Source organism: Desmodus rotundus, chromosome 8, assembly GCF_022682495.2.
Source record: "Desmodus rotundus isolate HL8 chromosome 8, HLdesRot8A.1, whole genome shotgun sequence".
NCBI lineage: Eukaryota > Metazoa > Chordata > Mammalia > Chiroptera > Phyllostomidae > Desmodus > Desmodus rotundus.
The window spans coordinates 73860743-73886787 of NC_071394.1; the positions used below are offsets into that span (position 1 = coordinate 73860743).

At 36.5% G+C, this 26045-nt stretch overlaps 2 protein-coding genes across 3 annotated transcripts in view; both read left to right on the forward strand.

Moving 5' to 3' along the window:
- Nucleotides 1-18906, forward strand: part of UBA3 (ubiquitin like modifier activating enzyme 3) — a 33304-nt gene extending 14398 nt beyond the window's left edge. For both annotated transcript variants that reach the window (XM_053930163.2, XM_053930162.2), the window contains 12 exons: nt 4535-4578; nt 4929-4993; nt 5277-5432; nt 12415-12517; nt 12656-12769; nt 16290-16343; nt 16830-16866; nt 16951-17032; nt 17368-17468; nt 17588-17651; nt 17745-17799; nt 18121-18906. In XM_053930163.2, the coding sequence (XP_053786138.1) occupies nt 4535-4578; nt 4929-4993; nt 5277-5432; nt 12415-12517; nt 12656-12769; nt 16290-16343; nt 16830-16866; nt 16951-17032; nt 17368-17468; nt 17588-17651; nt 17745-17799; nt 18121-18209 (964 nt within the window). In that variant the 3' untranslated portion in view covers nt 18210-18906. The remainder of the gene's footprint in view (nt 1-4534; nt 4579-4928; nt 4994-5276; nt 5433-12414; nt 12518-12655; nt 12770-16289; nt 16344-16829; nt 16867-16950; nt 17033-17367; nt 17469-17587; nt 17652-17744; nt 17800-18120) is intronic.
- A 1609-nt stretch (nt 18907-20515) lies between these two features.
- Nucleotides 20516-26045, forward strand: part of TMF1 (TATA element modulatory factor 1) — a 29157-nt gene continuing 23627 nt past the window's right edge. The window contains exons 1-2 of the mRNA XM_024556629.3: nt 20516-20899; nt 23235-24442. Of these exons, the coding sequence (XP_024412397.2) occupies nt 20758-20899; nt 23235-24442 (1350 nt within the window). The 5' untranslated portion in view covers nt 20516-20757. The remainder of the gene's footprint in view (nt 20900-23234; nt 24443-26045) is intronic.

Below are 26045 nucleotides of genomic sequence, written 5' to 3' on the forward strand. Positions count from 1 at the left end.
GAGAGAATCTTAAAAGCAGCAAAAGAAAAGGAGACAGTTACCTCCAAAAGAGTTCCCATAAGACCATCAGCTGATTTCTCAAGAGAAACCTTGCAGGCAAGAAGGGGCTAGAAGGAAGTATTCCAAGTCATGAAAGGCAAGGGCCTACATCCAAGATTATTCTATCCTGCAAAGCTATCATTTAGAATGGAAGGGCAGATAAAGTGCTTCCCAGATAAAGTCAAGTTAAAGGAGTTCATCATCACCAAGCCCTTATTATGTGAAATATTAAACAGACTATCTGAGGAAAAGAACAAATATAAACAGTAAAATAACAACTGTCAACAACTGAACCTAAAAAAACCAAACACTAAGCAAACAACTATAACAGGAACAGAATCACAGAAATGGAGATAACATGGAGAGTTATCAATGGGGAGAGGGTGGGGGAAGAATAGGGGAAAAGGTACAGTGAATAAGAAGCATAAATGGTAGGTATAAAATAGACAGAGGGAGATTAAGAATAGTATGGGAAATGGAGAAGCCAAAGAACTGATATATATGAACCATGGACATGAACTAAAGTGGGGGAATGATGGTGGGAGGGGGATACAGGGAAGAGGGGGATAAAGGGGACAAAAACATAGGACAACTATAATAGCATAATAAAATATATTAAAAAAATAACAAATGTTGCCAGTGGTACAGAAAAACTAGAGCATTCATTGCTGATGGGAAATGTAAAACACTAGCTATCTGGAAAATAATTTGTTCTTTCTTTTTAGAAAGAGAGAGAAATGTCACTTTGCTGTTCCACTTATTGATGCATTCATTGGTTGATTCTTGTATGTGCCCTGACAGGGATTGAAACTACAACCTTGGCCTATTGGGACAATTCTCTAACCAATGGAGCTACATGTCCAGGGCTGTTTCTTAAAAATCTAACCATAGAGTTTCCATATGAGCCAGCAGTTTCATTCCTGGGCATTTATCCCAGAGAAATGAATACTGAAGTCTGCATAAAAACTTGCTCTTGATTGTTTATAACAGTTTTATTTGTAGTAGCCCAGAACTGGAAACAACCAAAACATCAGGCAGTAGGTGAATTGTTTAACTGTGATGCAACCGTACTATGGAATAATACTGAGCAACAAAAATGCAGCAAATAACGAAATCTTAACACTTTCGATGGATATTAAGGTAATTATGCTGTATGAAAAATGCCAATCTGAGAGAGAACCAAGATGGCGGTGTAGGTAGACACACTGTGCCTCCTCGCACAACCAGAACTGACAGAAAATCGAACGGCAAGGAGGTCCGACACCAAGGAAGTGAAAAATAAACATTCATCCAGACCGGTAGGAGGGGCGGAGACAGACACCAGGGCGGAGAGGACTTGCGTGGCCATGGTGGGACCGAGACTGGTGGAGTGTGGTACGAACGGGGCAGGCAGTCTGACCACTGGCAGACCCTGCAGTCCCCCATTCGCACACAGATAAACCCAGAGGGCCGGACTTAGAGTGGCGGAGAACGGGGCAGGCAGAGCGGTGGGTAGCACCCGGCGGCCCCACATTCGCGCACAGATAAACCGGACAAATGGCGGGGAGCAAAGCAGACTGCACAACCCAGGGCTCCAGAGCGGGGAATTAAAGCCTCAAACCTCTGATTGAAAACGCCCGTGGGGGTTGGGGCGGCAGCAGCAGAGACTCCCAGCCTCACAGGAGAGGTCGTTGGAGAGACCCACAGGGGCCTAGAGTGTGCACAAGCCCACCCACTGGGGAACCAGCACCAGAGGGGCCCAGTTTGACTGGGTACAGAGTGAAGGATTGAAATCTGGAGGAGAGTGAAGCGGACGCCATTGCTCCCTCTCGGCCCCTACCCATGTATAGCGTCACAGCGCAGCGACCAGTGTTACCCTACCCCAGGAACACCTAAGGCTCCACCCCTTAAAGTAACAGACACCCCAAGACGACGACAACAACAAAAATGGCCCAAATGACAGAACACTTCAAAGCTCCAGAAAAAATACAACTAAGCGAGGAAGAGATAGCCAACCTATCGGATGCACAGTTCAAAACACCGGTTATCAAGATGCTCACAGAATTGGTTGAATCTGTTCGAAAACCAGATGAAAAAATGAAGCCTATGCTAAGAGAAACAAAGCAAAACGTACAGGGAACCAATAGTGATGCGAAGGAAACTGGGACTCAAATCAATGGTGTGGACCAGAAGGAAGAAAGCAACATCCAACCAGAAAAGAATGAAGAAACAAGAATTTGGAAAAATGAGGAGAGGCTTAGGAACCTCCAGGACATCTTTAAACGTTCCAACATCCAAATCATAGGGGTGCCAGAAGGAGAAGAGGAAGAACAAAAAATTGAAAACTTATTTGAACAAATAATGAAGGAGAACTTCCCCAGTCTGGCAGAGGAAATAGACTTCCAGGAAGTCCAGGAAGCTGAGAGAGTCCCAAAGAAGCTGGACCCAAGGAGGAACACACCAAGGCACATCATAATTACATTACCCAAGATTAAACGCAAGGACCTACATCCAAGATTACTGTATCCAGCAAAGCTATCATTTAGAATGGAAGGGAAGATAAAGTGCTTCTCAGATAAGGTCAAGTTAAAGAAGTTCATCATCACCAAGCCCTTATTATATGAAATGTTAAAGGGAGTTACCTAAGGAAAAGAAGATCAAAAATAGGAACAGTAAAAATGACAGCAAACTCACAGTTATTAACGACCACACCTAAAACAAAAACAAGAGCAAACTAGGCAAACAACTAGAGATGGAGATCACATGGAGGGTTGTCAATAGGGGAGTGGGAGGGGGAGAGGGGGGAAAGGTACAGAGAATAAGTAGCATAGATGATAGGTGGAAAATAGACAGGGGGAGGGTAACAATAGTGTAGGAAATGTAGAAGCCAAAGGACTTATAATTATGACCCATGGACATGAACTATAGGGGGGGAATGTGGGAGGGAGGGGGTGGGCAGGATGCAGTGGAGTGGGGGGGGGAAATGGGACAACTGTAATAGCATAATCAATAAATATATTTAAAAAAAAGAAAAATGCCAATCTGAAAAGATCATATATTGTATGATTTTTAATTATATTACATTCTTTAAATGACAAAATGGAGAATAAATCAGTAATTGCCAGAAGTTACATTGCAGTGGGAGGGAAGGTGTGACTCAAAAGTGGTAGCAGGAGGGAGATCTTTGTGCTGATTGATGTTGTTTGTCTAGGCAGATAGTTACACAAATCTGCACGTGTTTAAATGGCAGAATGAGACATACTTGTACCAATATCGCATTTGTGGTTTTGATATTGTACTAATGTAAGATATAACAGTTGAGGGAAACCTGGTGAAAAACACAGGGCTTCTCTGCACCATCTCTCAACTCCCTTAGAATCTATTATTTGAAAATAAAAAGTATAAAGATATAAACACAGATCCCTGTTAGGGAGAAAGGAAAAAAAAAATCCACTGTGTTTATCCCCATTTTTTATATCTGGGAAACTGAGTATTTTACAGAAATCCAGGGGATGGTATATTTTGGTCTGGCTCCTTGGTTTCCTCCTCTATTGTTCCTCCGGTGTTTGCTTGGGTTCTCTTGACCTTTCAGTTCTAGTTTCAGCTTATGCCCCTTGTTTGGCGAGCTTCAAAAGGAACAGAGGTCTGAATGGGCAAGGGCTAGTATTGTATTTATTTTTCATAGCTGTACTTACAGGCCAGGATAAATTCTAGAGCAGTCGTATATTGTTCCTCTTTTTTCTGTTTTGCTTTTAAAATACAAGTATAATGGATTATTATAATTTTAGAGAAGTATAATTTATGTTATTAAACATTACATTTCTCTGTTAGAAAAAATTTAAATGTTTGCACACATATATGCTATTAAAATAGTAAGTGCTTCGAGTGATTCATACCCATCCGATTTTGAATGGGGTTCCTTCTGCAGCCTCCAGGGAGGGGAAGACTGCTGATAGGGCTTGATTGGATAAAAGAGAGGGCCTTGGAAAACTGAGTAAATGAGAGTAAGAATTCATACCTCTCATCACCACCTCCCCTCAAAAAATCAACAACCAAAGAAGTTGTTTTTGGAAACTTCTGGGGTTTGTTTTGTTTTGTTTTTAATTAGCTATTCAGTAGCTCTTAAAATGACCCATATCAGTAGGAACTCTGATATGTCCATTCCCTTCACTCAATAAACGTTTATTGCCTCTTGGCTTGATGCTGATGGTGGACAAACACACACATTCTGCTTTCCCAGGCTTACTATTTTCTACAGAAATTAAAGCAGAGCAGGAAGTGTAAAAGTCATAAATATAATGATTTGGGAGTTCAGGGATGAGACTAAGTAGTTAGGGGGGAAGAGTGTTAGAAAAGAGGTTTTGTCAAAAAGTGGGTTGTGTTCATTTAGTCAGATTCCTTGAATTCCACTACTTTGAATATTTGGGATCTATTTCTCGTTTTAAATATATATGTACAAGTTTTTTCTTATGGTATTGTCACATTCAGCAGCTCAGATTCCTTCACCTATATGCAGACATTTCAACAAGATCCAGGATTTTAACGACACTTTCTATCGACGTAAGTTGTTCACTTAAAATTAAATTCTCACTATTTTTTAATTGCTAGTTTGAAGGCTGTTCAGTTGTTTTTCATCTCTTGGTGTTGGCTTTTCAGTAAGTTGTTGATGGATTGAAAAGAGAGTGCCACTGTTTTGAATTTGACTTGACACCATTACCTGCATTTTTCTGTGCTGACCTGAGTAGGGATTATTCAGGGATTAGGAGGTGTATGTGTATGTGTGTGTGTTTGTGTATGTGTATGTATTATAGTAAAACGTGTTTTTTTGTGTGTGTGTTTTCTTAGAAGGTGTAAATTATATTGTACTGTGGCATTTTAAAAAACTAAACTTGCATGTTTTTTTCTCGTAGAATTTCATATAATTGTATGTGGACTAGACTCTATCATAGCCAGAAGATGGATAAATGGCATGCTGGTAAAGACTTCTTGCTGTTGCTCTTAATGCATTGAAAATTATAATTGCATATCATATTTTTAAAAAATCAGTTTATTTAATTTCCACTAAGTTCATAGACTTCATTGTTTATTGCTAGTTATTAATCTTAAGGTGAGGCTGCAAATTACTAATATTATCATTCCTTGATTTGATATATTAGTACTCAGTCATGCTATTGACGTGTGCAGTTACTTGACAGCATGCTTTTTCTTTTGAATTCTTATCCCTCTCTCCTTTTAAACCCTTTAAATAATTTTCCTAGATATCTCTTCTAAATTATGAAGATGGTGCATTAGATCCAAGCTCCATCGTTCCTTTGATAGATGGGGGGACAGAAGGTTTTAAAGGGAATGCCCGGGTGATTCTGCCTGGAATGACTGCTTGCATTGAATGTACACTGGAACTTTATCCACCACAGGTAACCCAGAAAGCACCTGCATTTGTTTTATAGTTTCTTGGGATGGAATTAGGGTTGAGATATTAAGTCTATTTAATATTTAGAATTTTTAATTAGGGGTAACTATATTTTTAAAATCATGCTAAGAAGAAAAATGATGAAATAGGAAATTCTCTGTTTGAGAAAAGGTATGGACTGAATATCATACTTTTATACTATTGCTTTAGAATTTACTTGTATCAATTATTTACTTGAAGAATAGGGATCAAGGGATCAATATATTTTTGTGATTTTGTTTTTTTATATTTATTTTTTATTGTTGTTTAATTACACTTGCCCTGGTTCTTCCCCTGTTGCTCTCCCTTACTCCATTCCCCTACTCCCACAGTCAGTCCCTACCCTGTTGTCCATGTCCATGGGCCCTTTATACATATCCCTTGACTACACCCTTCCCCTTCTTTCCCCTGTCATCTCCCTCCCATGGCCCCTTTGGTCACTGTCACTTTGTTCTTTATTTCCATGTCTCTGGTTCTGTTTTGCTAGTTTGTTTTGTTCATTAGGTTCCACTTACAGGTGAGATCATATGGTGTTTGTCTTTTGCCACCTGGCTTATTTCACTCAGCATATTGCTTTCCAGGTCCATCCATGCTGTCAAAAAGGGTATGAGTTCCTTCTTTCTTCTGCGTACTATTCCATTGTGTAAATATACTGCAGTTTTTTCATCCACTCATTTACTGATTGGGCACTTAGGATGTTTCCATCCAGTACTTGGCTATTGCAAATAACGTTGCTATGAACATTAGGGTGCAGAGGTTCTTCTGAATCAGTGTTTCAGGATTCTTAATCCCAGCAGTGGAATTGCTGGATCGAAAGGCATTTCTGTTTTTAGTTTTCTGAGGAAATTCTATAGTGTTTTCCACAGTCCCTGTACCAGTATGCATTCCTACCAACAGTGTACTAGGGTTCCCTTTTCTCCACATCCTTGCCAGCACTTGTTGTTTGTTCATTTATTAATGATGACCATTCTGACCAGTGTGAAGTGGTATCTCTTTGTGGTTTTAATTTGCATTTCTGATGGCTAGTGATGCTGAGCATCCTTTCATAAGGCTCTGGGCCCTCTGTATGTCTTCCTTGGAGAAGTGCCTGTTCAGGGCCTTTGCCCATTTTTTAATTGGATTGTTTGTCTTCCTGGTGTTGAGTTATATGAATTCTTTATATAATTTGGAGATCAAACCGTTGTGGGAGGTATCATTGGCAAATATATTTTCCCATATATTTGGTTCCCTTTTCATTTTGCTGCTGTTTTCCTTAGCCATGCAGAAGCTTTTTAATTTGATGTAGTTCTGTTTGTTTATCCTTTCCTTTATATACCTTGACCTAGGAGATATGTCAGTGAAAACATTGCTGTGTGGAATATCTGAAATTTTACTGCCCATGTTTTCCTCTAGGACTTTTATGGTGTCACGACTTATATTTAAATCATTTATCCACCTTGAATTTATTTTTGTGTATTGTATAAGTTGGTGGTCTAGTTTCATTTTTTTTGCATTCACCTGTCCAGATCTCCCAACACCATTTGTTGAAGAGGCTATTTTTACTCCATTTTATGCTCCTGCCCCCTTTGTCAAATATTTATTGACCATAGAGACATGGGTTTTTTTGTGGGCTCTCTATTCTGTTCCATTGAACTATACGTCTGTTCTTATGCTGGTACCAGACTGCTTTGATTACAGTGGTCTTTTTTAAACAATTTTTTTATTGTTGTTCAATTACAGTTGTGTGCATTTTCTCCCCACCCTTCCACTCCACCACAGCCAAACCCACCTCCCTCCCTCAACTCCACCCTCCCCCTTGGTTTTGTCCATGTGTCCTCCACAGTACTTCCTGAAAACCTCTCTCCCTACTATCCCCTCTCGACTCCCCTCTGGCTATTGTTAGATTGCTCTTAACTTCAATGTCTCTGGTTATATTTGGTTTGTTTTTCTTTTGTTGATTATGTTCCAGTTATACGTGAGATCATATGGTATTTGTCCCTCACCGCCTGGCTTATTCACTTAGCATAATGCTCTCCAGTTCCATTTATGCTGTTGCAAAGGGTATAACTTCCTTCTTTCTCTCTGCTGCTTAGAATTCCATTGTGTAAATGTACCATAGTTTTTGGATCCACTCATTTGCTGATGGGCACTAGGGTTGCTTCCAGTACTTGGCTATTGTAAATTGTGCTGCTATGAACATTGGGGTGATAGGTTCTTTTGGATTGGTGCTTCAGAGCTCTTAGGGTATAATCCCAGCAGTGGAATTGCTGGGTCAAAGGGCAGTTCCATTTTTAGTTTTCTGAGGAAATTCCATATTGTTTTCCACAGTGGCTACACCAGTCTGCATTCCGACCAACAACGTACCAGGGTTCCCTTTTCTCCACATCCTCTCCAACACTTTTTTGTTGATTTGTTTATGTTGGCCACTCTGACTGGTGTGAGGTGGTACCTCATTGTGTTTTTAATTTGCATCTCTTTGATGGCTAGTGATGCTGAGCATCTTTTCATGTCTCTTGGCCCTCTGTATGTCTTTCTTGGAGAAGTGTCTGTTCAAGTCCTTTGTCCATTTTTTAATTGGGTTGTTTGTCTTCCTGGAGTAGAGTTGTGTGAGTTCTATATATATTTTGGAGATCAGACCCTTCTCTGAGGTATCATTGGTAAATATATTTTCCTATACTGTTGGTTCTCTTTGCATTTTAGTGCTGTTTTCTTTAGCCATGCAGAAGCTTTTTATTTTGATGAGGTCCCATTTGTTTATTCTTTCCTTTATGTCCCTTGCTTTAGGGGACATGTCTGTGAGGATGTTGCTGCGTGGAATGTCTGACATTTTCCTGCCAATGTTTTCCTCTAGGACTTTTATGGTGTTACAACTTATATTTAAGTCTTTTATCCACCTTGAATTTATTTTTGTGTATGGTATAAGTTGGTGGTCTAGTTTCATTTTTTTTGCATTCACCTGTCCAGATCTCCCAACACCATTTGTTGAAGAGGCTATTTTTGCTCCATTTTATGTTCCTGCCTCCTTTGTCAAATATTAATTGACCGTAAAGATTTGAGTTTATTTCTGGGCTCTCTGTTCTGTTCCATTGGTCTGTGTGCCTGTTTTTATGCCAGTACCAGGATGTTTTGATTACAGTGGCCTTGTAATACAGTTTGATATCAGGTATTGTGATCCCTCCTGCTTTCTTCTTCTTTCTCAAAATTGCTGCAGCTATTCTGGGTTGTTTATGGTTCCATATAAATTTCTGAAGTGTTTGTTCTATATCTGTGAAATATGTCATGGGTACTTTAATAGGAATTGTATTGAGTCCATATATTGCTTTGGGTAGTATAGCCATTTTGATGATGTTAATTCTTCCAATCCATGAGCATGGTACATGCTTCCATTTGTTTCTGTCTTCCTTAATTTCTTTCTTCAGTGTTGTGTAGGTTTCTGAGTACAGGTCTTTTACCTCCTTGGTTAGGTTGATTCCTAGGTAGTATATTTTTCTTGTTGCTATATTAAATGGGATTTTTTTCCTGATTTCTGTTTCTGCAGTTTTGTTGTTGGTGTACAGGAATGCCTTTGATTTCTGAGTATTGACTTTGTATCCAGCTGTTTTGCCAAATTCATGTATTAGGTCGAGTAGTTTTTTGGTGGAGTCTATAGGATTTTCCATGTACACTATCATGTCATCTGCCAACAGTGACAGTTTCATTTCCTCCTTTCCAATTTGGATGTCTTTTATTTCTTTTTCTTGTCTTATTGCTGTGGCTAGGATTTCCAATACTACATTGAATAGGAGTGTTGAGAGAGGGCATCCTTGTCTCGTTCCTGATCTTAGTGGGAAACTTTTAGTTTTTGCCCATTGATTGTGATGTTGGCTGTAATTCTGTCATATATGGCCTTTATTATGTTGAGGAATGCTCCCTCTGTTCCCATTTTGCTGAGTGTTTTTATCATAAATAGGTGCTGTATCTTATCAAATGCTTTTTCCGAATCTATTGATGTGATCATGTGTTTTTTGTCTTTGCTTTTGTTTATGTGATGTATTATGTTTATTGATTGGCAAATAAGGTACCATCCTTGCATCCCTGGGATGAATCCCACTTGGTCATGGTGTATGATCTTTTTAATGTATTGCTGCATGAGGTTTGGCAATATTTTGTTGAGGATTTTAGCGTCTATTTTCATGAGTGATGTTTGCCTGAAGTTCTTTCTTTGTTATGTCTTTATCTAGTTTTGGAATTAGGGTGATGTTGGCTTCATAAAACGAGTTTGGGAGTCTTCCAACTTCTTGAATTTTTTTAAATAACCTGTGGAGGATTGGGGTTAGCTCTCCCTTAAATGCTCTGTGGAGTTGTCCTTTGAAACTGTCTGGTGAAGGGGTTTTGTGTGTCAGAAGTTTTTTGATTACTGTTTGAATTTCATCAGTTGTTACTGGTCTGTTCAGGCTTTCTACTTCTTCTTCATTCAGTTTTGGGAGGTTATATTTTTCTAGAAATTTGTCCATTTAATCTAGTTTTTCAAATTTCTTGGCATATAGTTCTTCGTAGTAATTTCTTACAATCCTTTGTATTTCAGTGGTATCAGTTGTAGTCTTTCCTCTTTCATTTCTGATTGTGTTTATTTGGGTCCTCTCTTTTTTCTTGATGAGCCTACTTAAAGGCTTGTCAATTTTGTTTTTCTTTTCAAAGAACCAGCTCCTGGATTCATTGATCCTTTGAATTGTGCTTTTAGTCTCTGTGTCATGTAATTCTGCTCTCATCTTGGTTATTTCCTTCCTGTACTTGCTCTTGGTTGTCTTTGTTGTTGTTCCTCGAGTTCTTGTCGGTGTAGTGTTAGGTTGTTTATTTGAAATGTTTCTATCTTTTTAAGGTAGGCCTGTATTGCTATGAACTTCCCTCTCAGGACTGCCTTTGCTGTGTCCCATATGTTTTGGATTGTTGCGAGTTCATTTTCATTTGTTTCCAGAAACTTCTTGATTTATTCCTTGATCTCATTCTTAACCCATTCATTATTTCATAGTATGCTAGTCAATCTCCATGAGTTTAAGTGTTTCTGAGTTTTTTCCTTAGGGGTTGGTTTCTAGTTTCAGTCCCTTGTGGTCAGAGAAAATGTTTTCTATGATTTCAATTTTTTTGAATTTGTTGAGGCTTACTTTGTGTCCTATCTTGTAGCCTATCATTGAAAATGTTCCATGTGCATTTGAAAAGAATGCTTATTTTGCTTCTTTGGGATGAAAGGCTCTATATATATCAGTTAAGTCCATTTCATCTAGGACATTGTTCATTGCCACAATATCTTTGTTGATATTTTGTTTGGAAGATCTGTCCATCTTTTACAGTGGGGTGTTAAAGTTCCCTACTATAATTGTATTATTGTCAATATCTTTCTTGAAGTCCTCCAAGAGTTTCTTTATGTATTTGGGTGCTCCTATGTTGGGAGCATATATATTTACAATGATTATGTCTTCTTGGTGGATTCTTCCTTTGAGTATTATGAAGTGACCTTCTGGGTCTCTCTTTATGGCCCTTTTTTTGAAGTCTATTTTGTCTGATATGAGTGTTGCTACCCCTACTTTTTTTCCCTGTCGATTTGCTTGGAAAATTTGTTGATTACATTGGTCTTATAATGTAGTTTGATATCAGGTATTGTGACCCCTCCTACTTTGTTCTTGTTTCTCAAAATTGCTGAGTCTGTTAGGGTTTCATAAAATTTTTGAAATGTTTGTTCTATATCTGTGAAATATGTCCTTGGTATCTTAATAGGGATCGCATTGAATCTATAAATTGCTTTGAGTAGTATGGTCATTTTGGTTATGTTAATTCTTCCAATCCATGAACACAGAATATGCTTCCAATTATTGTTGTCTTCCTTGATTTCTTTCTTCAGTGTTCTGTAGTTTTCTGAGTACAGGTCTTTTCTCCTTGATTAGGGTTATTCCTTGGTACTTTATTTTTCTTATTGTGATAGCAAATGGTTTTTTTTTTTTTCTGATTTTTTGCTTCTGATATTTCATTGTTGGTGTATAAAAATGCTTTTGATTGCTGAATAATGATTTTGTACCCTGCTATTTTGCCACATTCACTTATTAGTTCAATTCATTTTTTGGTGGAGCCTTTAGTGTTTTCTATGTACACTATCATGTCATCTGCAAACAATGACAGTTTTACTTCCTCCTTTCCAATTTGGATGCCTTTTCTTTTTCTCTGGTCTAATTGCTATGGTAGAACTTCCAATAATGTGTTGATTAGAAGTGGGTGGAAGCGGACACCCTTGTCTTATGCCTGATCTTAGGAAGGAAAGGTTTCAGTTTTTGTCCATTGAGTATGATGTTGGCTATAGGTTTCTCATTTATGGCCTTTGTTATGTTGAGGTATGCTCCCTCTACTCCCACTTTGCTGAGAGTTTTTATCATAAATGGGTGCTGTGCTTAAGGGATCAATATTAAAACTGTATGTTGGATAGAACTATAATCTGTTTTGTTTGGTTTTTGCCTGTGATTGCTTCAGGGAAATAAAGATAAGAGGGATGAAAATGACCTTTCCAAAGATGAGACTCTTTCATCTACATACCTACTTTAAAGGACAGATGAAATTTTGATTTATAAGTATAAATAATTTTATGAGTATTTACTTGAAATTACTTGACCTCTAAATTTGCTTTTGTTTTATTTTATACATTCAGATTTAAATCAGATAAATATAACAAAGTGCTTATATTTGAGAAATAATTCAGCACTTTTTTTCTCACAGCCTAACAAAGTTAAACTTCTATAGGGCAAACCTAATTTGTAGGTAGGTCAGCCTAAGTGAAGTGACTCAGATGCTTTTAGAAATATTAACGGTATAAAAGTTTTGTTTCTCTAAGTGGAAAGCTAAGATTAATGATAACAAACTGCTACAAACTAGGTCATAGCTAGAAGTTACATTTAAAAATAATTCATTGTTTTAAATCCACTAAAAAGGACAAACTGTGGTTTTAGGTCAATTTTCCCATGTGCACCATTGCATCTATGCCCAGGCTACCAGAACACTGTATTGAGTATGTAAGGATATTGCAGTGGCCTAAGGAGCAACCTTTTGGAGGTAATGAACCTAATTTCATAATTTGGAATTACATAAAATATTTATTTGTCTATATTATTCATTTGGATAATTACATTAAAAACAAGTTGATTCATGTTTACATGTTTCTATCTTCCTCTTCTTCTTTTCTCCTAACAGAAGGGGTTCCATTAGATGGAGATGATCCTGATCATATTCAGTGGATTTTCCAAAAATCCCTAGACAGAGCATCACAATACAGTATTAGGGGTGTTACATATAGACTCACTCAAGGTAAGTTTGTGAATTGTCATGAATGATGATCTTGGGATGATCCTTTTTTTACTGGCTGGAGATGCTTTGGAGGAAAGAATTGATAAGTGATTTTAGACAGTACCATCCATTTGAAGTTCAGTAAAGGTACCATGAAAATAATAGTTTTCTGGGGCCCTAAAGTTGGTAGGAGGTAAATGAGTTCAGCAGAATCCATACTACTACTTAGCTAGGAGGACTTGAATAAAATCATTGAATCTTATTTACTTATTGGAAGAGACCTTAATGCATCGAAATCAACTCATATACTTTATCTTTCATTGAAGAGCAATTTATTTCTCCTGGGGCATTCTGTTCCACATGTGGACAAGGCTGTTACACAATTACTCTATATATTGAGCAGAAATCTCCATCTTTAGTTTGGTCAGAGTATTGTCCTAGGGTATACCATATGTATATAAATGTAATTTCCTTTTAAGTAATAGCACTGAACAAATTGAGAACAGTGAGCCCATTCCTTTCAAATCTATCACTTCCATGAACCTTCCTAATTCCTTTAATCCTCTGACATGTTGCATGACTTTAAGTCCCTATTATGTTCTTTTTCTCTAATCATATTTTGGTTATCCATACTTCCCCTTAACATGGTTAGAATGAAGCACAGAATGTCTAAATATTCTTATTTTAGATAATAGCCTTCTGATATCTTAGATAATTGTTATAGTCTTAGAGGAGAGCAGAATTTTTTGTTGTTATTTACATTGATCCTATACTTTTGAGTTTTTGAGATAGTTGTCCATTAAAATCTAGAAGTCTTTTCCACATATCAATTCCTGAACCACATCTGCGTGTTATAGAAGTGGTAGTTTTGGGGTTGGTAGCTTTGTTATTTTTGTACTCAAGTATAGGTCCTTACAAATTTATTCTTAAATTCAACCTGCTATGCTCTCTCTTATATATTCTTTTATGCCTGCCAACCTATCTATTCTTTCAGCTTCATTTCACCTGTTGTTTTGATAATCATATCCTTTATCTCTTTTCCACATAATTAAATAAAAAATTTAACAAGACTGAACTGGCAGAGAATTGACGTCTGAATCATGACTTCTGATCTGGCCCTTAATTTTAGGTTTTATCTCATTTTGTTGATCAGACCTTTTCGAATACTTCATATTTCTTTGTCTTCACAAGATGTTATGAAAGACTATTCCAGATGTTTTTATACTTGGGTTGCCAAGCTAGTCATAGGAAGTAAGTGAGACAGGTCCAACATGTCTTGTCTTAATAAGCAATCATAATGCTCAGTCTTAGTGATCAGTGCTTCCTATTATTCTAGGTACTCACAGTTTATCCTTTATAGAATTTTGTCCAAGATCATCGCCAGGTTCCTAAGAAAGAACTTTGTCTTCTTTTTGAAAATCTGCTATTTCTCTTCTGTGATTATTTTTTATATTTACTGATGTTCTATTAATGTCATTTGAAAATTCCACTCTTATATACTCCTTGTTGCTTCCTGTACTCCCCCCATTCTGACCCGCTTTGTGTACCTTTAACAAACCAAGCTCATTCCTACCTTAGAGCTTGAATACTCCTAATCTTTATGTCTGTACTTGTCTTCCTTGGCTCCCCTCAAGTCTGGCTGCTTGTCCCTCAGGTCTCAACTTAGTTATTCTGATGATTCAACTCAAAATGACTTCCTAGTCACTCACTATTTTACCTTTTTTATAATTGCCTAAAACTAATGTTAGTCTATTTTTCTATATAAGGAATATTTCATACTTACACTCTCATATATCTCTACGTGGGGCTGTTGCCCTGGCTGTTTACTCTACAGAAATGCTCTTTCCATAGGTTATTGCATGACTGGGTCTCAAGGTTTAGGTTTCAGCTCAAATTATTGCCTCCTCAGAGAGGTCTTCCCTGACCATCCTAGCATACATTGTTTTACTTTCTTTGTGAACCTCTTCAGTATCTGAGATTTTCTAATATTCTTACTTGTGAGTGCTATTTTCCTCACCAGAATGAAAGCTCTATAAGAGGAGGTAATTTCTTTTTTTGTGTGTGTAACACCTAGAACAGTGTCTGGCATATGGTACACATTTGGCAATTGCCTGAATTAACAAATAATTTCAGTTTGTCCTGATCAGAAATGGAAATTCATTTCCATATGTAGTCTCATTGATCTTTCCATACCTTTGAGCAGGGTGTATGCTTTGCAGCCTGACGATTGAGGGCCTTGACAAGGAGTACGGAAGTGAAATGAGAAGTGAAGTTCAGCTTTTTTGAGGGGTTGGGAGTACGGGGAGTCTTTATCATTTTGGCAGTGCTCTTATTGGGCAGTGTCCCCTCTACTCCACACTGTTTGTGACTACCTGTTCCTCCTCTCAGTACATCTTATTATATGTGGCTCACTGGAGAACATCCAGTTTAACTATCATGAGGTTAGCTCCTCCCTATTTCTCCTGTTCTGAAATTATACTTAATTATATGGTCAGAATTAACTTTTTAAAAACAGCTTTCCAGACTTAACTGACTTCTTTTCCTGTCTTCTTAGATATCTGCCTTTTTTCTGAAGTTTTTAAGTCACGTCTTTCAGTGTTCCCTCATACTTCAAGATAATTAATATGGCTATTTTCCTTTGAAGTTTTTGTTTTCTAAAATGAACAATTTAAATATAGTTATAAATCATAATATTTATTTTGTACTTAAAGATTGTTTAAGGTATTGTGTGGGGAGGGAGATATAAGGGGGTTCAATCAATAGTAATGGAAAAAAATACAATAAAAAATACTAAAAAATGCCCCCCAAATTGTTTAAGGTAGAGTTTTGTTCATTTATAATGTGAATACTGATGTTAAAAAGTAGGGTAGAAATAGAGAGGTATGTTTACTATTTTGTGTAGTGCAGGTTGTAGAGTGAAATGAAGATAAGTTGACCCTTGTTTTGTTGTAAAGCTTTGTGAATCAAATGGCTGAAATTATGAGAGGAAAAATAAGGTAACTCTTATTTTTTGTACTTTACTCAAACCTTACTGAGTATGGCATTACGTAATGTATCAGTTAAGATTATGCACTTTGGGGCGATCTGGGTTTCATATACCATCATCATCACTTATTAGGTGTGTAGGTGGAGTTGTGATTTAATTTCTCTCAACCTCATTTTCCTTGTCTTTAAAATCAGAGTAATAAGACTAACATAAGACTGTTGTGAAAATTCAATAAATCTATTTAATATTTAAATTTCACAATGTGCCTGGAACACAGTAAAACACTCTAATTGTTAGCTATTATGATATTATGGTCTCATCTTTATATGAAGCTTAGGGAAGGGTTTACTTTCCCACTGTAACTTCCTTAAGATTCTGAACATGCTACAAAAAATTATGGAAATGTGGAAGAAGATTGCTTCATGGTTAAAATCCTTTTTGTGACTTGAAAGCCTGAAAAATCTGGAAAATGATATTTAATAAATCATGTTGTTTAACTTAAGATACCTACTTTTTAAAAGAAATGATGATGTTTTAATTAGTATATTTTTTCAGGGGTAGTGAAACGAATCATTCCTGCAGTAGCTTCTACAAATGCAGTCATTGCAGGTGAGGAAAAAAGGCTGTTACTTAATTTTTTTTTCTTCAGTTTTTGATTCAGTATCTGAATTGATATTTCTGCAGCTACTTGAGATCATAAAACTGGCGTTACAGGAATTTGGTATCTTCTTGGGTGGATGGTATAATTAAGCTATCCAAGAAAGGATAATGTATTTCATATTACAAAGTGCTTTGTAGTAAGTAGATATTTTCATACATACCATTTCTTTTTAATCACTGTAATAGGCTGCTAATTAATCTGAAGAAGAGGAAGGAAAACATGTAATGTTACATATCACATGGATTATACAAACAAATACAAAATTTGTTACTTATTCAGTTTTTAACATTAAAATATATATATATAAATATATTTTTAATCAGTAGCCTGTAAATTTATCTGTTCTGAATTACAACTGACTTTCTAACAGACTTCTAATTTTAAATGTCTAATTTTCATTGAGTTAAAGCACCTTTATTTCCTCCCTTTTTCAGCTGTGTGTGCCACTGAGGTTTTTAAAATAGCCACAAGGTAATGTGTTTTATTTTTAATATGTATGTAAATCTGTTTTGTTCTGGCTCAATTATATAAATAATGGACATTTTTTCATTACAGTGCATATATTCCCCTTAATAATTACTTGGTATTCAATGATGTAGATGGACTGTACACATACACATTTGAAGCAGAGAGAAAGGTTAGTATACTAATGAAAAATTTTTTGATCATGCATACTTTGATTTTTAAATATTAATTCCTATTATTGGTTAGAAATATAAATGAAATTGCTCATACCCTAAGTATTTTCTAACTTCCAGAAACCTATTCAATATATACCTTTTGTAGTATAGTCTGATATAAATACTATATAGCAAAATAATTGAGGAAAAATGGCCCATTATGAAATGCATAGGTTTTAAAGCATTTGTTTAATATGCATGGTTATAAAACAACTTCATTTTTACTTCATTACTATAAAGACACTATAATTGGTGCATTGCTGCTATGATTTGTTGTGTTTTATATATGTAGGAAAACTGCCCGGCTTGTAGCCAGCTTCCACAAAATATTCAGTTTTCTCCATCAGCTAAACTCCAGGAAGTTTTGGATTATCTTACCAATAGTGCTTCTCTGTAAGTGTTCTGCACTTCTGTTATGTTGTAGAAATAACTTTTGAGATTTTAAAACTTTTAAAACTAGAATTATTTTTTAAAAGTGATCTTTGATATTTTTTTCTCCTAATTATATTTAGGCAGATGAAATCTCCAGCCATCACAGCCACATTAGAGGGAAAAAATAGAACACTTTACTTACAGGTGATAAGTGTTCTATTTGTATTTCTTTCAGAATTATATTAGAAGTTTAATTTAATTTAATGTGTTTTACATTAAAATAATTTTGCTTTCTAGTCAGTAACTTCTATTGAAGAACGAACAAGGCCAAATCTCTCCAAGACATTGAAAGGTATTTTAAATGAGTATATTTACTAATCAACTTCTTTTTTTGGTGAAAGTAACAAATCCTGTTAGATTTGTTCTTAATACCTTCAAATGACATCATCATAATTACTTAATATTTTTAGAAATAATGATTGAATTGCTCTTTTAGTAGAATGCATAAACATTTCTAAATAATCAAATATAATATTGTCTTGATTAAAGAGAACTGAATTTTCATGTTTATCACAACCATAATATTCTATAGTTTGTGTATCTGTGTGTTATCACTTTTGTTGAGATTTTTGTTTTTTTGTGGCTTGGGTTAATTATACTTTTTCTGTTTTAGAATTGGGACTTGTCGATGGGCAAGAACTGGCAGTTGCTGATGTCACCACACCACAGACTGTACTATTCAAACTTCATTTTACTTCTTAAGGAAAATAAATCTGCACATAACAGAAAATTGATGGAAATGTTATACTTTGTGAATGCAAAAAAAAAAAATTAATTGATTCATTGTCAGCATTAGTGTTGCTGGAATTTGACTTTTTTTGTTTGAGTATAATGAACCACTCTTTTTGAAGGCAGAATTTGGAGTTGGTGCTTCCAAGCATTTTCATTAATGTGGAAAATGATGCCTGGAGAGAGAGATTATGAGCAATTGCATTGCTTCTTTCAGAGGAGGCAAACACACTCTTGTGTGTGAATTTTGTTCTTATGGTCAAAGAATGCATTCGTCAGTTTTCATTTGAGCACCCACATATACAAAAGATGTCCCTTTAAAGAAAATAAGAAAATTAAGTTTTAAATAACATTAAAGGTTAAACTTGACATCTGTAGTATACTGAACATAGCCTACATCTTGCTTGTTTAATATTCATTTAATGGTGGCTGTCCAAATGAATATTAATTTTTGTAAAGGTTACCTTGTCCATAATAATTTATAAATGGTGTTACAACTGAGTACCTGTGCATGGAAATGGGAAATATTTTCATGTATTTACTGGCAGTGCTATAGAGGCCAATATGCACAACATTAAAGCCAAGACATGGATATTTAAAAGAATTTAATGTTTAAACAGTTATCACTGTTGCTTTTGCACTATTTATTAATAAAATCTTATATTGTCTACTTTTCTCACTGAAACTTTAAAAAATATATTAAGGATAGTAAGTTCTGTAGTATTGTAGGAATAATTTTTAAATGTGTAGCAAAATTACTAATATGAAATTTTTATGGCCCCTGAATTAATCCTTTTGCCGCAGTAAATGTTTTAATTTAATTTGCTCAAACATAATACTATAATAAAAGTGGGATAACTATATTTTTATATTAAGATCTCTTAAAAAATGCCTCCTCCCAAACCCTGCAAAAAAAATAAGACTAAGTCTTAAAAGAAAATCAAGCATAAGTACTGAAAAATGAATTTAAGTATCTCAGTGTGGGAACATACAGTATATGTCCTCACTCTTTGACTTAGATGGCAATTTTCTTTTCAGAGGCTTTGTAATTACATGTCACTGGGTTAAGTTTTCATTAATTCTTTTTAGTTCCATGTTGACAAATAATTTGTTTCATTATAAAATCATGTGATAAATTTCTCTACTTAAAAAATTATAGATTCAGTATAAATTTTTTAAAGTAAAGGAACTAACATTTAGCACTTTATACAGGTACAATAATAATTCTTAAAGTAGACTTGTGTGAATGTGACAGTATTTCCATCTGAAAGTTGAATAAATAGTTGTAGAAAGTTTATGTCATTTATCCCAAACTGTACAATTAGAAGTCCTGGAAGAGGGGTTTTTAAAGAAAAATAGTTTCTTATGGCTTGCTTGGTTCCTTGCAGTGGGGTAGAATCCTCAAATATTGGGAAAGGATGGACACCTAAGATAAATAATCACAGCAAGGGAGGGTGTAATAAGAGAATGTAATATTAGTGAGGTCTGTGGTAAAGTGGAATGAAAAGTATTGTCAAAAGGGGCAACCATGCCAGCTGAGTCTTCCATGTTGGTATACTTATTTTTCAAAATCAATGGGAAATTTGGATTTTTATATGAAATTTGGCTTTTAAATGTTGGTAGGATTTTATCTTTAACATTATAGGTACCAAACTAAACATCGCCACTGACTAGATTAGGAAGGCCACCAATTAGATTTCTTCATATAGCTAAATGTTTGAAGAGTGCATGCAGAAAAAGTATTTTAAGTAATACGCACAGTACATGTTAATACAGTAAATAGGCTTAGTGTTACCCAGGTTTGTTTTGACTGGGGCGGAGAGTGGACCTGTATTGTGAGGGAGAGAGAGGTTGTGCCCTCTGTACCCTTACTGTAGCCTGTAACTCATTGTGGAAAATTGTTTTATACTTCCATCAGGTGGGCTGGGTTAGGTTTTTTAGGCAAAAACCCAAACCCAGGGTTTCTCTTCAAGGCCAAGTTAACACGGATGTAGTTATTTAAGACAAATCGCTAAGATAAGTACACTTCCCAGACTTTTTATTGTTGGCAAGGCATTAGTACGGCGAGTTATTTTGTAGGAAGGAGTCTACATGAAAAGACGCCGATTCCAGAGGAATAGGCCTCTCTCTGCTGAGAATTCCTGCCCAGGGCCTGGAATCGGTCAATAGAAACCGTTCCGCGTTCCTGGGTAACTAATGGCAACCCTGGGCTACCGGATGTGGCGTCATTGTCCCCCCTGTTTTGTCTTCGACGGAACTGTTGGTTGTGTACGTGGAAGTGGCCGGCGCATGCGCAGTCCGGCCCTGTTGTCTGGGCTGTGGGAAGGACCGAGGATAGTATCCCCGGGCTCGGGGCGGGGGGAGGGGACTTGGGGTCATGGGGACCCTCTGACAAGTACCGCCGAGTGGAGGAGTGGGCGAAGTTGTTTCGTCGCACCCTCCCCTGAGTCTTCGCCGGTCGGCTTGGCCCTCGGCCTTCCCACCTGGAGGTACCGCCACCACTGCCCGCCGAGGAGGGAGGATGAGTTGGTTCAATGCATCCCAGCTCTCCAGCTTTGCTAAGCAGGCCCTGTCCCAGGCCCAGAAATCCATTGACAGGGTCCTGGACATCCAGGAAGAGGAACCGGGCGCCTGGGCAGAGACCGTTCCGTACGGAGAGCCGGGTAAGAGAGCGGCGGCGGGCTGGGCCCGCAGGTGAAGCGGAGGCAGGGCTGGTCCTCAGGCTTATTTGGTCTCGAGTTGGTCTTCACTTTTCCTAGGGAAAATCCGGCCTTCGTTCCTCCTCGCTTGTGGCTCTAGGGGCGGGTCCAGCCGGCCTCGCGTGACCGGGACTCCGAGCACAATCTTCCCGAAACTATAATGGCCTGGGACTCTGTTCGGAGCCCAAGTCCGGAGTCCGTCACGGGGACGGAGGGACGGTCGCCAGCGTTGGGCGAGCGCTTCTGCTTGCTCCCGCGAATGTGTGTCTCTGACTTTCTCCAGTTAAGACCTGCTCCTCGGGTCCCGGTCGCACGTTGTTAGTGTTTCACCCAGAGGAAAACGAGTCTCAGAAAGGCCAAGTGACTCTTCAACGCCACTTGGCGGGAGGGGGCGGAGTGTGCTGCAGAGACGACCCGTGGATCCTGGGGCCCAAGATTTGGGGGTTTATTTCCAGATGGCTGTCTCTCTTTGTCAGATTCGTCGGGGATCTTCATTACTTTTAGCTCTGAGCTAAGGAACAGCGTGGGGTAAAGATTTGCAGGTTTGGGGTGTGTGTGATCTCTGTGGAAAAGTATAAGTTATTCTTGACTACTTTCTGGGTTTTTAATTTTACATCGTTGAAAAGTCAGGACCTAAATTTGAGGTACCACATTTTAAGAACTTTTGGCCCATGCGTATATCATGATCTTACTATTTTTTACAGGATGTTAGACCTTGTTTGAGTAGCTTAACTTCTTTTTTCATAGGTTCTCCGCATTTTGAATTACGGAACTTTAGAGGAGACAATATAAGTTTTAAATATAAGGATACTCGTTTTAGGAAACGTGGGGCTTGAATTGTTTGCTATATATTTTTAAAAATAGGTTCTCCAGAATACACTCAGACTTTAGTGAAATGCCATAAATGTTTATCGATCACCTGTGTTTTATTTTATATTGCTATCATTATGACATTGCCAGTGTTCAAAATGAACTAATGTAAGTGGATATCAGGGAAACCTGGGCTTTATATAAAACATTCCCCAAGAGGCAAATTTGACTTCTGTAATTCATTAAGATGACTTAATAAGTTAATTAGTAGACTTAATCTGTTTGTTCATTTACATCTTTAATTTTGTTTTTTCACCTTTTCACATTTGTTCATATGCTGAACAAATGCATGTAAAACTATGTCCCTAAACTGAAGTATCTTATATACCTCCAAAGCCATATTAAAAGATACAGACTTTAATATAGATAGGGCTTGGTTGTTTTTAGGAGTTTTTAGGTATTTGTGTTCTGGCCACCAACTTCTAATTATGTATAATTTGTGATAATTCTGCTCAGCCTTTTTTGAATTTTGAAATGGCAGATTTTTTTTAAAAGAAGAAGTGCTTTAAATAGTTTAGAGAATATGCCATGTTTTGTTTATTATTGGGTGTTTTGGTAGCATATATTTCTATGACTAATAAATACAATTACCTTTTTTTTTAACCCAGGATATGTTCTCTGGAGTGTTTTTAAAAATCCTAGTATACATTACCATCTATACCAAAAATAATAATTCTAATAAAAACGTACATTTCTGAGGTTCATATGACCTACTACTTGCTGACAAAATTTGGAATTTAAGAAGAGAGCAAAACTTTCTCATAGAGTGGGTTTGGGAAGTGGTACTTGGAGAATGTGCTTGTCATTAAGTGGATGAAAATGAATTTTTCTCTAGAAGTCACTCTTCCCATCAGTTTACCTTGATCTTTGGAAAAGGGACATTTGTCACTAGTATTTTGGTTCAGTTTTTTACTGTTGCCCTCTTCTCTACCTCATAACTATGTTTTATTATTGATAGTACAAGAATATAATTAATATGAAACTAACTGAATAGAAGATAGGATCAATTTGCCATGGCCACACATGACCTTTAAGTGAAGATACTGCCTATTATTATGAAATGCATCATATGTGTCTAGGACTTAGCGTGGGTTTTAGAACATGCTATTACTTTCTTAATTTGTTGTGGGAGGGAATAACAAATTTGCCTCTGGTAGTCCAGGCCCAGTCCAGTCTTTTATCTTTGCTGCTAGTTCCTCTTGGGCAGATTCACACCAGTTTTCCTCTTTAAGGGCCAAAATTAACGTGTGAACTTAAACGTGTAAGTTAATTATATAGCAAACAAGGAGTTTAAGAGGTGCAAATTATAGGTTGAATTCTATAGATTTTCTTTTTTTAAGAAACACATTGAGTTATAATAATGATTACAATATTAATGTAACATATCATTTTTATTTTTAAATATATGTATATATATTTTTTGTCAAAGGAATAAGTCCCCCTGTCAGTGGAGGATGGGATACTTCAACCTGGGGGATGAAATCAAACACTGAACCTCAGAGTCAACCAGTAGCCTCTCCTAAAGCAATTACAAAGCCAGTTCGGAGAACAGTGGTAGATGAATCTGAAAATTTCTTTAGTGCCTTTCTCTCTCCAACGGATGTCCAGACCATTCAGAAGAGTCCAGTGGTATCAAAACCGCCAGCTAAATCGCAGAGACCAGAAGAAGAAGTGAAAAGCACCTTACAGGAAACCTTACATACTGGACAGTCAAGAACAGCTGAAACAATTGAGGCAAAAGTAAAAGACTCTTCTCCCTGTGTATCCTCAGAGGAAACTCTGGTAGTAGGTACTCTGCCACCTGAAACTGAAGGCAAGCTTGGAGAAACCATTAATAAAGAATCTGCTATGAAGGTGTCAACCCTAAGTTTGAAAGTATCTGAGAGTATAGTAAATGTGAGAACAACTAGGGAAAATGTATCTAATATGTCTCTGCAGTCTCTCACAGCAGAAACAAAGGACATGGCCTCAGAAGCAAAGGAACAAAAACACGAGGACAGACAGAGTAATACACCTTCTCCTCCTGTTAGTACCTTCTCATCAGGTACTTCTACCACCAGTGACATTGAAGTTTTAGATCATGAAAGTGTAATAAGTGAGAGCTCAGCAAGTTCAAGGCAAGAGACTACAGATTCAAAATCAAGTCTTCATTTGATGCAGACATCTTTTCAGCTTCTCTCAGCATCTGCTTGTCCTGAGTATAATCGTTTAGATGATTTCCCAAAACTCACTGAGAGTTGCTGCTCATCTGATGCTTTTGAAAGAATAGACTCATTTAGTGTACAGTCATTAGATAGCCGAAGTGTAAGTGAAATTAATTCAGATGATGAATTGTCAGGCAAGGGTTATGCTTTAGTACCCATTATAGTTAATTCTTCAACTCCAAAGACTAAAATAGTTGAACCTGTTGAAAGAAAATCTGAAGAAGTAAATGAAACATTAATTATACCTAGTGAGGAAACAGAAATGGAAGAAAGTGGACGAAGTGCAACTCCTGTGAACTGTGAACAGCCTGATACCTTGGTTTCTTCGGCACCAGTAAATGAAGGACATTCTGTCTCAGACAGGGTGGCTGAGCAGTGCGAAGCTGCAGAAAGTCAGCTAGAAGCACTTTCTGAGAAGGAAGATATTTGCAAGGTAACTCTAGAAATTGGAAGAGGATTTTTGGATATGCTTTTCAGAGATTAAATCATGTTATTTTTAATATTCAGTGATGCATAATGATTTGTACTTATTTAAAAAAAGGCATTTTGCCATTTAAATGTGGCATTAAGGGCCTTAACATTGAAGAAGTATTCACAATAAGTTATTTGAAATTTCTCTAAGACAACTATGATAGTAGCATAAGTTGATAATTCAATATAACAGCATAAAAACGTTTTCCTTTTATGACTTTGCTGTTGAGTCCTTATCACCTTAGAACTCTCTTACATAATGCTCATTAATTTGTCAGTTTGCAAAGGACTATCTTTGTAAGTTAACATATATCTTCAACTCCTTTGCAGATAGAGCTAAAACAAATCTAAATATTATATGGTTTTTCTTAACATCAAAATATTTTTTACATGTTCACATTATCTGTAGTAAATCTTAAATGAAAAATTATTTTTTAATTATTAAATTTTAAAAAAAATTTATTGATTTGAGAGAGAGAAAGAGAGAGAGGGAAACATCGCTTTTGTTGTTCCACTTATTTATGCATTCATAGGTTGTTTCTTGCATGTGCCCTGACCTGGGATCAAACCTGCAATCTTAGCAGATTGGGATGGCACTCTAACCAACTGAGCTACCTGGTCAGGGCTTTAAGATTAATATTGAGGTATTCTGTTGTTATTAATTGCTTTAGTTTGTTTTTACTATTTTATGTTATTTTTTATATTTCCTATTAATAGCTATCTGATATGAACATGAAGGGGAAATGTCCAAAGAACAAAGGCATTCTTAGGGATATCGAATTGCTTCTACCTAACACATGTAAAGGGAAAGTGCCGTAAAATCTTTAACTAACGTTAAGTCACAGTTTTGGTTTTTCCTATGATTTTTAGATATAAAAATTGAGTTAGATCTGGCATCTTTAATAGACTCCTCTGAGATATATGATGTCTTGAAGAAATGTCCTGTAAGTGCCATGGACTGAATTATTTAATGTAAAAACGTGCCAGATTCTCTTACCTGGGTTTAGTATAACTCACAAACAAAATGCCATGCTATAGCTTTACTAGGAGTTTGAATTCCTAGAAACCAATACTTTTTTTTTATGAATAAGATATTTTTGAACTGTTTTCAGAAGGTAAGTGATTTCTAAATTAATCTAGACCTAAATCAAGTAAGACTTTCTATTTATTCATTTTTTTTAGTACAAAAGGCACCATTCTTCCCCCTTGTACAAGATTATCACTGCTTCAGCAGGACCTAAGGAAAAGTATATTCTAACCATTCCTCTTTGTTTAGCTTCATTCTGATATATTTCGGAGATTTTATTTGGAGATTTTAAAACTGCATACCTATGGATTTTCTAAAGTTACTTTTTTAATGCAAGGTATCATACTAAAATAGTTACATGTTACATGTTTGGATTAAAGAGTAATATGGAAAAACATATACTTGTATATCCACTGCCCACCTAAGATATAGAACATTATTAGAGGCTTTGAAGCCCCTCTTTTATTATTATTATTATTATTATTATTATTATTATTATTTTATTGTTTCTATCTATCTTCCTCTTTTGGTGGGATAT